Source organism: Amborella trichopoda, chromosome 10 (genome assembly GCF_054954075.1).
Source record: "Amborella trichopoda isolate Santa Cruz 75 chromosome 10, AtrichopodaSantaCruz75HAP2 v2.0, whole genome shotgun sequence".
Classification (NCBI taxonomy): domain Eukaryota; kingdom Viridiplantae; phylum Streptophyta; class Magnoliopsida; order Amborellales; family Amborellaceae; genus Amborella; species Amborella trichopoda.
In genome coordinates, this window is record NC_142345.1 from 28,993,114 (window position 1) to 29,008,449 (window position 15,336).

At 37.5% G+C, this 15,336-nt stretch overlaps 1 protein-coding gene and 1 long non-coding RNA gene across 3 annotated transcripts in view; both read left to right on the plus strand.

Moving 5' to 3' along the window:
• Positions 1–441: 441 nt before the first annotated feature.
• The window catches only part of IBR5 (indole-3-butyric acid response 5), a 34,379-nt gene continuing 19,484 nt past the window's right edge, over positions 442–15,336 (plus strand). For both annotated transcript variants that reach the window (XM_020664620.2, XM_088849700.1), the window contains exons 1-2: positions 442–684; positions 9,068–9,167. In XM_020664620.2, coding sequence (XP_020520279.1) covers positions 448–684; positions 9,068–9,167 — 337 coding nt within the window. In that variant the 5' untranslated portion in view covers positions 442–447. The remainder of the gene's footprint in view (positions 685–9,067; positions 9,168–15,336) is intronic.
• On the plus strand, positions 3,272–5,095 carry LOC148780125 (uncharacterized). Its single transcript, XR_016042766.1, has 2 exons — positions 3,272–4,124; positions 4,578–5,095. It is a non-coding gene; the product is annotated as an uncharacterized LOC148780125 (long non-coding RNA).

The following is a 15,336-nucleotide window of genomic DNA, read 5'->3' on the forward strand; positions in this document are numbered from 1 at the left end:
GAGCCTCGGCTTTATATAAACTTTTTCCACATGGAGTAAATAAACAGTGTAGTTCCTCTGGAGCATAATATATTTGGGCATTTGCATTCTTCTCTCTTCCCCACTCACTCTCTCTCTATCTGTCTTCCCTATAAATGCAGTTAGGCATCTCCCTGGCTCAAAAATTGGGTTGTCCAGTCTTCTGGATTCGCTGTCCTTGCCAAAACGATCAAAACCGTTAATGCGAGGTTGAGCTCTCAATTAGTGGGTTTCTTTTATTCCACATTTCTTACGAATAAATGAGTCCATTTTCCTCCTAGAGAGAGAGTGGAGAATTTCATAGTATTGCATATATTGAGATTCTTTCTGCATTATCAGTTTGAGATTTCACTGTTGTATCTAGAGAGAGAAACTGCGACAGTGAGTCCTTTCTCTTCTTGTCTTTTGATTGACACCGCCACCAGTACCATGAGAAAGAGGGAGAGAGAGAACCCATGTGGAATTTGTGGGCATTATCACAAGTATGAGGAGGGAGAAGTTTGTGGGGTTTGTGGCCACCGTATTCAGGCCACACTTGAGAAGCCCTCTCATCAATTCAGTGCTTTTCCAACTGAGATTCTTCCTGAATTCCTCTTTCTGGGCAGCTACGATAACGCTTCACGCGCAGAGCTCCTTAAAACTCAAGGGATTACTCGAATTATTAATGTATGCTCTCTCTCTCTCTCTCTCTTTATATATATATATATATATATATATATATATATCTATATCTATCTGATGGGTTGTCTTTGGATTCCATGGTTTGCTTATGAGTTTATTGGGTTTCTTTATTTGATTTCCCCATGCAAACTAGTTTTGTTTTCTTTCTTCTTTGTATTCGATGAGTGGGGTTTGTGAATTGAGTTCTTGGTTTTCCTTATGGGTTATTGGGTTTTGAGATTGAAGATTGAAGAGTGTGTGTTAGGATTGGGATTGATAATTTGCTCTCATGATCACTGATTTTGGTTCTTTCTGCTGTTCTGGTACTGTGTAAATTGGCACTGAGTTTTCATGTATCCTTTGTGGACTTGATTTCAGTGATAGGCTAAACAAGGCCTCTTCAGGCTTACTGCACATATATCCTCTTTCTTCTTTATGATTTGTGTTTTTATGGTATGACTAGGTCATTTTGTTGGTTTAAGTTCTTGTCATATCAAATATATATAAATAAAGAAAAGTTAATATCATATTTTCTTCAAATCACAAATTCTTTATCTTCCATTTTTACTTCTCCAAAATATTCTATTCATCAGGCTTTGGTTAATAAATAACTGGGACTTATAAGTTAACAAATTCGCAAAAAATAAATGGGACTTATGCTTTGGATAGCATGTCAACAAGATAACCCTCATTGCCTGTTTTCATCCCATAAAAATAAGAGAGTTTTATTCTTGAAAATAATAACAGACCATAAATTTTGGGATGGTAAGGTCTCCTCCAGGAGCCACCTCCTTAAGTTTGATGATTCCAGAAGAGCTTATACCCCCACAAAACCAACCCTTGGTATATTCTATTAAATGCAAAGCAGTTTGCAAACCTATTTTGTATGTCCAAACTACCCTATCCTTATCTCTTAAACCAACCCTTGTTGATCTACTAGCTGTTTCCCATAAGTTTCTCACTCCATGAAGTTCATCTATGCATGTTTAATAACTGGGATGGCAAACTTATCCTTGATTGTCTTTGTTTATTTTTTTATTTTTATTTTTTTGAGGAAATGGTTAATGTTTGATAGTCTACATGCATGTGCCATTCCTCGTTTGTGCACTAGGGAAACTGTTGATAACTGATGATTCATAACTGATGAATTCATGCTTAGATGGCTAAGCCCAACATCTAATATTTACCTCTTTGCTTATTTCATTCTTGATTAAGGATAATTGTAAGGAAGAAAATGAGAATGCCCTGGTGGTCAGCTCCTCAAAATAGTTTGGAAATAATTCCAATAGGGGAATGAGTTTCAAAGGGTTAGGCTTTAGGACTGCGCTACCCCTCTAAAGGTTATGCATGTGCAAGCATTGTTGGGACCTGAGCTACCACAAAAACTTGAACATTACGCTGTTGAATCTTACAGAACTAACATAGAGAGATAAAGACATAGTGGGATTGGGGCATGAGCTTGCTTGGTTATGATGCTGATAATTGCAAATTCATGCCAAGTGTTTGAATACCACAGCTGACCTAATGCAAATGGGGGGGGAAAAACATTTGAAGAATAAGAAATGAACCGAGTTTGATGTTATTTGGCTCAGGTGAGTCCTACGTCAACTTGTCTAATTTTTAAATTGTGTGCAACTACTCCTTGCATTTTGTTATAGATCACCCTCTCCATATTCCATTCATGTCTACTTATAACCTTATTTGGACACATATCTAAACCTTTTAGAGTATAGTATTTCCCAATGTTTAAAAAATGGATCAGTGATTCAAATCGGTCTCACCTATATCGGATCGGAGAATTGGCTGAATCGGCAAGTTCTGTCCCAAAGTTTTTTTCAAAAAATCGCTATAAATCTCTAAAAATAGTGTTCTTTTATATTCTAAAAGAAATTAAGAGTGATGCATTATGTACTTTCATTACTTTGTAAAAATAAGTGAATACACTAAGATGTTGTTTTCCTATCTGGATGTCTGTATAATTATTAGTTATAATATAATATTATAGTATTGTATAAAAATAATTAAAGAATATTAGGAAACACTTTGATATTATAAGATTAAAAATAATAATTTCTCATATAAAGTGAAATTAGTATCACATCAAGAAATTGTCTTTATTAATTCTCTTTACTCGTCCAAAATTATCACAACCTAACTAACTATAATATTATACATTGAAATTGGAATTATTGGTTTATATTTTATAATCATTTTACTATAAAAATAAGAATAAATTTAAAATTTGTCTTGTAATATCATCTAATTTAAAAGATCTAATTTACAACTATAACAAAAAAATACATTATATGGTTCATAATATAAATAAATTTACAAATGAAATATAAAATTTGATTATCAATATAATTAGTATATAAATACATTATAGTTTATAATATAAATAAATTTACAAATAAAATATGAAATTTGATTATCAATATAATTAGTATAATTATTAATTATAATAAGATAGATACCAAGGCGGGAGAGAGAGAGAGTTGGGGGGGGGGGGGGGGTTATTAGGGGGGAGAGAGATACCATGTGGGGGGCATTATATTTCGGGGGCAGGGCTTTAATGTGAAGGGAGGGGGTGGGCACATCGAACCCATAAGCTTGGGTAACATGCTATAAAATTATTGTGGAGCACATCAAAGTTGTCCCATGTGGCTTGAGGTTTGAGAAATAATTTCCCTCAAGTCAACATTTTAAAACAAAAGTGGGGACCACTTATGGCGTGTTGGTTTATGACGAATTTAAAAAGATGCAGATGTACCGTAAAAGCAATGTGGACGTGTTATAGTTTATGACGCCGGAGCTGCAGATGTATCGGTGATGTGTCAATTTATGATGTAAGAATGGCACTGTACGGGGTCACTGACATCATAATTGGTGGACTCAACAATTTGTGATGTCATCACCTCGAGTTAATACAAGGAAAAACGACAAATCCCGTTTTATGGCTGGATCCAGAATGGTCTAGCCGATACCTGATCCGGATTGCCTGATTAGCCACATGACTTCAAAGTGATCATAGGAGCAAATGTAACTTTTGACTTGTTGAGCTAACTGAAGGTCCACAATGTTGTGATTGTAGATGTGGATCATCTTCAAAAGAGCTCTCACAGTGGATCATCTTCAAAAGAGAGGGATCCTGATCCCCAATAGATGTGCTCTGTGCCTCTGCAATGAGGAATCTAATCCCCATTTATTTATTCTATGCGACTTTACCCACGAACTTTGGGGCCAGGTGTTGCAGCTCTTTGGCATCAAATGGGTCACCCTTCTTATGGTCAAGGCCTTAATCTCTTACGACTTACATTCTTGTTGGCCAAAGGCTGGAAGAATATTATGGAAGGCTACTATCGCCGCAACAATCTGGACAGTCTGGGTGGAAAGAAATACTAGAATCTTTCAAAGTGCAAAACTCCACACATCTACACCTACACAAGGTAATCTCTTTTGTCACTTTCTGGGCCCTTAACCACTAGGATGTTTTGGGCATACCAGAGAGCTTCTTCCTCAGCCAATGGCAAAATATCCTTCATCACCAACCGCGACTGGCACCAAGACCCTATGACTGGCAACCACCTCCAGAAGGCATCATCAACGCTGAATTTTGATGGTTGTTCCCTGGGGAATCCTGGCCAGGCAGGGGCACAGGGGGTCTTTAGAGACCATCAAAGCAACATCCTCTTAAACTTTTTCTGAACATCTTGGTCTCAAAGACTCCCAACACGCAGAAGCCGTGGCCCTCTTAATAGGCTTGAAAAGTTTCAATCACTCTTGGGGCTCACACCTGATAGTGGAAGGAGACTCACAAAATGTCCTCTCCTGGGCAAGTAGGATGTGTTTCCCACCATGGCACTTAACCTCTATTTTTGACGAAATTGATCACATTTCAGGGCTATGGATGTCTCCTGGAAGCATATATGGAGGACGTCCAACGTCTTCGCTGATCTGTTGGCGAAAGAGGGAGCTAGAAGCCAAGGAAGCCAAGGACAAACTGAAGCCGCATCCATCTCCTTTTTGCTCAGGACCCCTGGAATATAGCTTAAACATCTTGTCTCTCAGCAACTTCCAACCCTGCTGTATTTTTTAAAAGCTTCATGTAAATCGATGTAATTGGGCGGATTTTATAAGCCCCATTTTGTACATGATAGACTTAGGCATTTTTTACCAAGTCACCCCGCGTGGGGGACTTTAGAATCCCGTAACCATGTAATGCTCCCCTTTAATAAAATGTTAACATTTTCAAAAAAAAAATGTTGACTGTACATGTACTTATCAAAATAATGATTACATGGGGAAATGTAACTGCTGACTTGTTTAGCAACTTGTTTAGTGAGTTTGAGGTCCAGAATTTTGTGACTGCTACTCGAACTTATGAAAATAACAATATTGAGATTACCTTTTACCTGCCCAATTTTGCGTTGTGAAATTCTTGTCGAGGCCTTTAGGGAGATCCCAGGGTTTTTCTCCATCTCATTAGCCTGTATTGTTTGCTTGTTATCTGTTCTTCTTCACCATCTGCCATGGTTTCCACAAGGTTGCCATTGAGAAGGATTAACCTCTAGGTTTTACTGCATGTCTAGGGATATATTTCTCATTACAATCGATCATTGCTTCATTGCAACAGGTGTCAATCATTATGGATGAGGTATTGCAGAGTGAAGGATTTTTATGTTTTTTGAACCATTCTAACCATTTGGGCCTTTGGCCTCAGAGGTTTTATCAAGACTTAGAGCTGCTCCTCTAATAAGCAGGCCAAACAAGTGCTCTATAGGGTTGTGGGCCTGGCCATCTGCATGTCGTGGCTGATTTCCTCCTTAGTACACTAATAAACAACTGGGAGTGTTCTGTTTATGACATCGAAGTATGTCCTTGCTAAACCTGCCATTAACATTTCTAGTTTAGGTTTGACACGTATGCATAGGGCTTCCACAAATCTAGCCGTGATGGGTACTTCTAGTCTTTTTGAATTGACATAGTGTATGACTTACTCCTCTAGATGGAATGATGTGAGATTAAAATTGGAGTTAACTAGAACTTTATTGAATGCACAACAATGTTTTTTCATGTAATATTTAGTTAATAGACGTTGCCTCCATCGAATCAAGGAAGCTCCAAATTGATCATTAGAGTAAGCATGGTTTACAATTGATTGTTGCTTGATACATTTTTGCTGCAAAGATATTGGATGAGAGTTTGAGGTTATATGCAATATAAGTGGTGAGTTCCCTCAATTTGTTAATTTTTTATTGAAGTGACTCCCTCTTGCATTCTTATATTAAGTTTATCATTGATGACAACTCAATACCTTATGGTACTTGCGATCCCAGCCCGTGATAATAGACTGATGTCTGCTTAGATAGGTGTTGTTCATGGATCCTTCTCCTTTGTCCTGATTCCTTCGTGTTTTCTTAGGAAAAAAAATTCATAGGATGTTTCATTTCTTTTTATATTTTCTTATTTTGTTAGGGGCATAATGTCTAGTAATATACTACCATCCTGAGAACTTAGACCTTGTGCATGGAGACCACCTTGGCAGCCAAGCAAAGATATTGAATTCGAATATGAACTCAGCTGAAGTGCAGAGTTGCTGGACAATCGTATACATTATTAGGCATCCACTCTATGGTCATGGCAGTGGATTATAAGTTTGATGCTGTGATGACATGGTAAACCTTGTGTAAGACGAAATAAACTTAGTGAAACAACAAAAAAACAGTGCTAGATTGCTAGTTCCTATCTCATCAACATGTTCCTTCAATCTGTTGTTTGGTACCTTGACGGGTAGTTGGCAATCATATGCAACCAATGCTTCCTAGAATAACTACGCTGGAGTTTCCTGGATTTGATGAGTGGGATGCTGATGAAAGTAGTTGCTTATGCCTTGTAGACCGGTTTTTTGCACTCAATCAAGTTGATGTCTGATCTTGCTTTGCATCTTACACTCTAGAAGAAGGGCCATACAACCATGCCAACAGTTCTGAAGAACCAGTGGCATCCATCATGGCCATTGTTTGCAGAAGCCTCTTTATTTGTTTTGTCCTAGAAAATTCGAAAATTCTAGGAGAGTCTCTTAATAAATATCAAAATTATTATTTCTTGGTTGCTTCTGAGCAACCTCAAGATTCTATGGGGTTTTCTGAGCCTTACCAATTACTACCACTAATGCGTGAACAACTATAGTGAGATAATGATGGACGGAAAAATTAGACTTATTTTTAATTTCTATTGACTTTTAAAGGATATATACTTTGATTTTAGTTTTGGGATTTATTTTTAGGATTTTTAATTTTTAAGAATTATGGGGTTTTTGTAGTTTTTTTTTTTTATTCTATTGTTGGATCAGTTAGGGAGACTCTTCAAATATTTTAATTAAAGTTAGGGAGTGTAGTTTCAAGTTATACTTAAGTTAGGACCTTTTGGTCAAGAGTTAATTGTATGGACAAATATTGTCCAATACAATAATTTTCTATTATTAATAAGGGCATGAATGGGTTGGAGAGGCATTTGTGTATTCGTCTTTAAGAAAAGAAAGTCTTTGTCTTGTAAAAGAAGCCTAAGGCTTGAGCCCTAGGCGGGAGAAAACCTTAGGGCTTCTCCACAATTGCTTGTGTCAAGGTGCTTCTTGCTGATTTTTCTCTGTTTCTTCAAGTTCTCCTACATGAAGTGGTATCAGAACCCACGATCTACACGGAAGTTACTGTAACATGTACGGAGTTACTGTAACATGTACGGAGTTAATGTAGCACCACTTTTTTTGGTGCCCTAGTTCAACAACAAAGAGAAGAAGTTATAGTGGGGTCTAGGGTTTGTTGATTTTGGCTAAAGTATTGTCAAAACAACTTAGATTTTGTTGATTTCAGCAATTTTTGTTGATTATTTGCCTAGGGTTTGTGATTTTGACGAACCTATGGCATTGAGAAGGGGCCATAGTAGGGGGATTTTCATAGATCTACTCCATGATGTTATAGATGACAAAATTGAGGAACTTGAAAGGAAAGTACAACAGCTGGAGCAACAGTTCGTGAGCCTCAATAATGGGCAAGACGGTGATCTTTAAGCCTAAGAGGATCTCGAGTACAAGCCTTTTCACTTTCGCGTTTCGAGTGTGGAGTCAGGTGATGAGGATAGCCCTAGAGGTGAGGAACATCACTGTAGGGTTTCGATTTGGAGGATGATTTTTTTTTTTTTTTGGACACAGATTTCATGGAAAGTCAGCAAATTGTAGATTGGGATTCACCACCAATTTTCGATATATACGCAGTTGAACAACAAGATCTTCTAGGAGATCCGATCTATGATAAGGATCAATATGATGATAAAGAGATTTTGGAAGAGGGTGAAGAATATGGAAAGAAGGCAACAGGCGGACTGATCCAAATCATGGCCTTTGAGGATCTCATTACTATTGAAGAGGTGGAGCATTCAAGAGATTTAGGGCATTGGAATTCTATTCCCTGAATATTTGATTCCAATGTTCTCTTAGATTTTGATTTCGAATTTTTTGGGACGCTATTTTGAATGCGAATTTGACCAATGGAGGTTGGTATAGTGAGAAGATGTCAACAAATCGTATGTGAGGCTGCCGCTTGTATTGATGAAAATGCTTCTCAATTCCTGCAGTTGTCATTTCTTACTAGTTATTTGTTTGCCCTTTTCTCCAGTAAAATATTAAAAAAATTGACGGTTAAAATTCTTTGTGATATGTCCAAAAGCGCAAGATAGTGTCCATATCTTACCTATGCATATTTGTGTTGGAAATCATGGATTCCACATTTAAGTATCTTGCTATCCTTAATCTGAGACGAGTAAGTTATTTGTATAGTGTAATGAAAATTGCGATAAATATGCGTAATAGTTCAACACCGACAAGAATATCTGTACTTCTGTTAGGCAATAAACAGAGGGCCTCAGAACTGGAAATGTTTTAGCAATGTGGTTAATTTGTTCCACTGTCTGAACTTGTTGATTTGATGTTTGCTTACATAGTTTGGCAATTCGTTTATCTTGGTGCTGAGTTCTGATTGTGCCTTTTCCTTCTCATTTTTCTTTTGGTCTTTCTGATTATTTGTACCCCATTCTGCTTATCTGAAAGCGCAACTTGTTACTGGTTGTCCTAGAAAAGTTTAGTAGTGTTTTTGTCATATGCGTTATGCAGTTGGGTGGCAGTGATAAATGAAATATCTTTTTAGGAGAACATTATTTGTTCTAATATTGTAACCATGTTTTAATTTCTTGTCGATTTATAGTATGAAAAATTCTAGGTGATCAGATTTGCCTCTAAGTTATATTTTGTTGGGTACATCCATTTTCTTCTGAGTCTTGGGAAGGCAAAGTGACCTGATTTCTGCTTATCTGAACATTCTTTTGTCACGTGATGCAGACTGTGCCTGCTTGTCAGAATCTCTATAAGAACTCTTTTACCTATTACTGCCTCAAAGAAGATAAGACTTTAGCATTTGATGATGCAATCGAACTGATAGGTAACTCCCATTGGCCTTTTTACTGGCTTCAGGCCAATTTTTCTTCTGATTTTACTGCTTACCATATTTCAGATAATTTTCTACTTTTGGGGGAATTTGATGTACTTCATAATGGTAGACTTGTGATAACATTTCTGGCAATATGAGCTTTTGGTTTTGAAACGACCTTTCACATAATGTATTCTGTATATGAACTGTGAAGGAGCCTATTTCTTGGAATATATCTTTTGATTGTCATTTTGGACGTTCGTACCTCCACCATTTGGGATGGGACTAAGAGCTTCAAACCACTAGGCTATGGCACTTGGTTTCTAAATTCATGAAACAACCTTTATGTGGCACTTCCTCTTCTGTAATAAGCTAAATACCGGTGGGTGCTTGTGAGGCTCTGCATAGAGAAATGGAGAATGTTTTTTTCTTTTCTTGTTTCTTCTTGAACAGCAGAATGTTGCATGCATGCTAACAATGAATTGGGACTACATGGAAAGCTTTGTAACTGCATTGCCCATTGACCTTTCACATGTCCAAGTTTTATGTGATTGAAAATAATTATGTGGAATCGAGGTCAACAATGAGTGCCTATGGAAAGGGCTAGTGATGTTGATCCCTTAACTAACCCTACTACTGGGGCTTTACACTTACCTTTGCTTGCTCATTATGGGAGGAGGTAAAAGTGAAGGGGGTGGTTTTCTTGAATGGAATTGAAGGATGGACTCTTCTTGAGTTCAGTAGCATCAAGAGAATGTGTGACATGGAGAACTTGGGGAACATTGGAACATTTATAAGAAAGAAAGGATCTCTTAGATTGATTATGGTTGGAAGCAAACTCTATCCTTTGTAGATGTAGGGGCTGTACTAGAGTAGGTTCCTTGAATTTCAGCTATTTCCCATTGAATGAAGGATATGGATTAGTGCTCAAAGAGCCGTAAAATAAAGGGGGAAAAGAGACTTTACACATGGTTAACCAGGACTTGGATTTTGAGACTGAAATCTTGGTGTTTAGATTGGTGCTTTTCCATTTTGGGATATTTCAATGTTCATATACATGTGCCTTCCTCACCAACAACTTACTGAACATCTCCCTTTAGGGAGGAATAGTCATACCTCTTATTATAAGCCAAAGAGATGATTTACTGAGGTTGATCAGATCAAAGAAACTAGGACTGCACGGAAACACCTTGACATAATTGGGGATATCAGCTTCTTCTATATGTGTTACCTTATAATGATAAAAAGAAAAAAACTATTGTATTAATTTTGTAGCAGCGTGTCATGGCCCTAGTGAACCCCACACTTCGACCGTGTGGCACTCGCACCTCAGTCTGTCGAGGACGAGTCAACTTTCTCAATCACGAGTACAAGTGTGCACCAACCACCAACCAAGCACGAAGTGATAGCCACTAGTGTGCACCACCCACACCCACTAGCACAACGAACACAAGCACGATATGCATTAGCACACGAGAGAGAGATGCACACAATTTGAAGAGTAAGAACTTTGTATTTCACTAGAACTCAAGACTCGAGCTTACAAGTTCTGAGGTCTTCACTCTTCTAGGGTATGTAACAAATGAGGGGCCCTCCACTTTATATAGGCACTAGGCCTTACGAGCAACGGTTAAGATTCATCCACATGTCACACATCCAATGGCTAGAAACCTTATAGATTATACAAAATTCTAGAGTGTTCTACACAACCCTTCCCTTAGGATATATCTAGAAACCCTCTAGACCATTCATGAACCCACCAGAGTTATTTAGAATATTCTGGACCCAAGTGATTAAAAAAAAGGGCTATTGTGCAATATTGTACAAGGCATCATAGGGACAAAGCATAGGAACATTTTGGGGCATGACAGGCGGGTGACTGATCATTGTACGCAATTGCATTGTGGCATTCAAATCTTGCTAGCTAGTTATGTTAGGGAACCACTTGGAGCCATATATCATGAGTTGGTCATAAGGAGGGGCCTCTCCAAAACAGAGCTTCTCAAACAGAGCTTCTAGAGGAGATTTAAAACAATGCTATCTTGTCAATTTTATCATGCGGAGGTTTCAGCTCAATAAAATTTGAACACTTCACTCAGTACCAAAAAAAAAAGAAAATTGAACACTCCACCTCTTAATTACTCATTTTTCCCCGTTGGAGTTTGTTGTTGTTCCAACAAATGATGATACCCTTCTTCACAACATCTATAGTACCTTCTAATTGTCTTATCTGTTATTGTATCTTTCAGTTGCTGCCAATTTTATTTGGATTTAATAATATGGCAAATCCGAATAACTCTCTCTCTCTCTCCCCCCCCCCTAATCAAGTGTTTCAAAAAAATGCTAGGCGGCGCCTAGGTGACCGGGGAGGTCTAGGCCGCCCAGAACCGGGGCGGCCCAGTAGAAAGAAGAATATCTCTATAGTTTAATAGTATAAGTATAACTGTCAGTGTTCGCAAACCCGGTGATCTAACCGCTAACCGCTTACCGCCCTGTTAGATTAGAACCAACGAGTTCCGGTTTTGGGCGGTTTTGGTGATCAGCCACGTATTTAAAAAAAAACAGTAAAAAAAATGAAAATAAATTTTTAAAAATGAAGAATTTGATTTGTAATGCATTTTTTAATATTCTTTACATTATGGTAAATATTAAAAATTGTTTTGGTCGTTAATACTCACTTTTATATTTTCCCTTCTTTTTCAAAAAATTTTAAAAATACCCATAGGCACAAATTGATTAGTTAAAATCCATTTTTTTCATTAATCTTCGACTTCATTTGAATGTGTTTTGTTTTAATCATTCTTTATATGCTTTTTATATGTTGGTAGAATTTTTTTTTTATATCATTTTTTTTTTTTCAACACTTTTTGATTGCTCAAGACTTGCCCGATTAGAGCGGTTGAATCAGCCGGTTTATCGGTTAGGTTGGTTAAACGCTTCCAGGCCCATGTCCGGTTAACCATTCCGGTTCGATTTTTGCGAACATTGATAACTGTATAACACATAAGAGTTAGGGATTAAGGGCACATCAAATGTATAGTACACAAGTCCACATAGCACACATTCCTCCATACTCCATAATTTCATAGTTTGATAGGCCACTAATTTTAATATCAATGGGTGATGCTTAGATCAATTTCTCGTAACTTTGAGAAACCCTTTGATCCTATAGAAATCACTAAAAACTAGTTTTTTGGGGTTTTTCTCTCTAAAATAGACTCTAATGGGTTTAGGTTTCAAATGAACCTAAAACCCATGATTTTACCCTTTAGTATTAAATAAAAGACCAAAAAATGTCCTCAACGAGGGGCATTTCAGCCCTTGAGCAGCTGCTCAGGGCTGGGCACCCGCCTAGGCAGGTTTCATGGTGCTTAGGCGGGTGCCCAACGACAGCCTACCTAATTTCGCCGTCTAGGCCTAAGCGAGGCGCCTAGGTCTTCTAGACCGCCTAGGCGTTGGGCGGTCCGCTTTTTAAAACACTTCCCCCATCTTAATTTTAATCACAGTCTCTATTTCCTAAAATCTAGCTCCCTTATATTTCCCTCTCTATGTCACGTCTTATCATTCAATAATCTTCACATACGTTCTCTGGTTATTCTTATAATGCAAATCTATCAGTATCTCTATCCAATTCAAAACTCATGGGTTCATTATTTCCCCACTCTCCTTTGTTTGTAATGCACAGCTGTATACTATTAATGTTCTAAATAAGTTGATATACACTTTCATGCGCATGTGTTTGTTTATTTAGTTGATTTTGTTGGTTTCGGTCCCAAAAAAAATGATGGGAAAGGAAGGAAAGAAATTAATTCCATCATCTTTCTTTTTGAAATTGTCAATTCTTGTAAATCCATCATCTTTTCGATCCTCGAACAATTGCAGAATGCTCAATAATGGCGGAATATTTAGGTTCGCAATTGCACATCAATGGAGAAGAGAAGTTCTCTCCTTGTTTCTTTCATAAGAAAATGCTATACACCAGAACCTCCACTTGATGGGGGATCCAACTTCTTTTAATACAAGCAATGAAAAAAAAAATTGAAATTAAACTCCAAAAGATGCCTCCCATCTTCCTTTAAGTTACGTCCTCTCTCTCAAATTCCTTACTCTTTAGGACTTCACATGACTGATTCTGTTAGAAAAGCATGGCATGAAAGAGAGAGGGAGAGAGATTCTTTTATGAAAGAAGGGGCAGAGTGGTGTGTGTAAAACCCGACTTTGCATATGCCATTGACTCGACAATAATTACATGATACAATAATATATATATATATATATATATATATATATATATATATATATATATATATATATTTATTTGTATTTATGCATATGCATTGACTTGACAATTATCACATGGTAAAAATAATATGAAATGACTATTATACACTTTATTTTTTTTATTTTTTTATTTTTTTTTGAGATGTTAATCTTTGAATTGCATTAGAGAAGTTGGGGTACAGATTGTGGTTGTCCGAGAGAGCCCTCTAGGCGGGTCTCTCGGTACAAAAAAGGTTAGTAGACCCTATACAAAATGTGGGCTTATAAACCTGCCCGATTACAAAGGATTTACGATTATAATACATTTTATTAAGCACATATTATTAACACCCTTAGCTATACCGAATCCCCCGGTCTCTTCCGATTCATTGTAGGGACTAGTGATTCCTAAGTTCATGTCATATCATAGCATACCTTTTTTTTTCCCATTTGAGAGATATTCTTTCGTGAAAGAAGGGGGGGAGTGGTGTGTGTAAAACCTGACTTTGCATATGCTATTGACTTGACAATTATTACATGGTAATATATAATAAGCGTCTACGCAATGGAGGCTTGGCAGTAACACTGAGGTGATGAAGCTCTTGTATTCATCCCTTGAGCCAACAAGGACAAAGAATTCTCTCTTTATTACTGCACATTATCGGATCATGGCAAGCTGATCACAAACCCTATAATTCTGTGTATTATCGCTTGCTTGTGTTGTTGAAGTGCAAGCTTTAAGTGCATCACACGTGCCTCAGCCTCCTGTAAGAAGGATTCATGTAAAGCCTAATTTTGTGGCTTTGGGCATTCCTGTTAACTTTGAAGAGGATTTCTTCTGAGAGACTTGCACTGGTCCATTCAATGAGTTGCTCGTCTGTGGCAACCCATTGTTCATATGCGGGGTTTGTGAGGGAGACTTCCTTTGTTTTCTGAGTCTCATCAAATCTCATATTTGGTAAGGAGTATAAAAGAAGGTTTTGAAGAACCATCTAAATGTCCTATAAGTTATTGACCTTGAACAACTGGTTCAATGTCATGAACTGGGATGATGTCAACTTTGTACCAACCATAAAACATGGGTTGAAAAAAGATATTATGTTGGCTAGAAGGTGAAATGGAAATTGGGAAGCAAGAGAAAACGTTGCTGGATTGCTAGGTACATGATACCCAAGAGGGAGAAAAGTGGTACATGTGATCCTAGATGGAGAAAATTGGGCACTTGCTGCTGAACAGCTAGGTGTGTGGTTAGACAAGTGATGCCCTCGAGTAAGAAAACTGGCACTTGATGCGCTAGAGGGAGAAATTATAGAAAGTAGTTTTGTGATGGAGAATATGTTTGCATAAGAATATGAAACCCTAAAAGAGGAGAGAACTAGGGTTTTAAAGAAGAACATTAGGAGATAGAAGAAAGTTGGCAGAGAGAATATTAAGGTTTTAAGTAGGTAAGATGAAGAGGAGAGAGATGATGATGGATAATGCGGCGAGAAATTAGTTACCATTGAATATAATGGTTAATCGCAGTGAGAACCCAGTTAACAACGACAATAACGGTTAATCACAGTGAGATCTCAGTTAACCACACTGGGAATTCGGCTTGATGAAATACTACGAGTCATGAATGAAGCAATCATCAAAGACTTAACAAACCTGAACAAATAAAAGATGTGCTTAGTATGGAACCTGAGGCATGAGATGCTCTAATTATCTTCCAGGTATTCAACACCCCGTACTTTGATTTCCAAGATGCAATAGGGGGCCCTGGGGAGGACGCCTCTAGGACTCAACTGGCCCAGTGAAGCACTGTAACTCTCTTTAGTTTGCACAACCAAAGAGCAGGCTAGAGACACAAACGCTAAACTTATTTGCTGTCTATGGAGAAAATAGATCATACTTTAATGGTGAGGAAAAGGTTCAATGG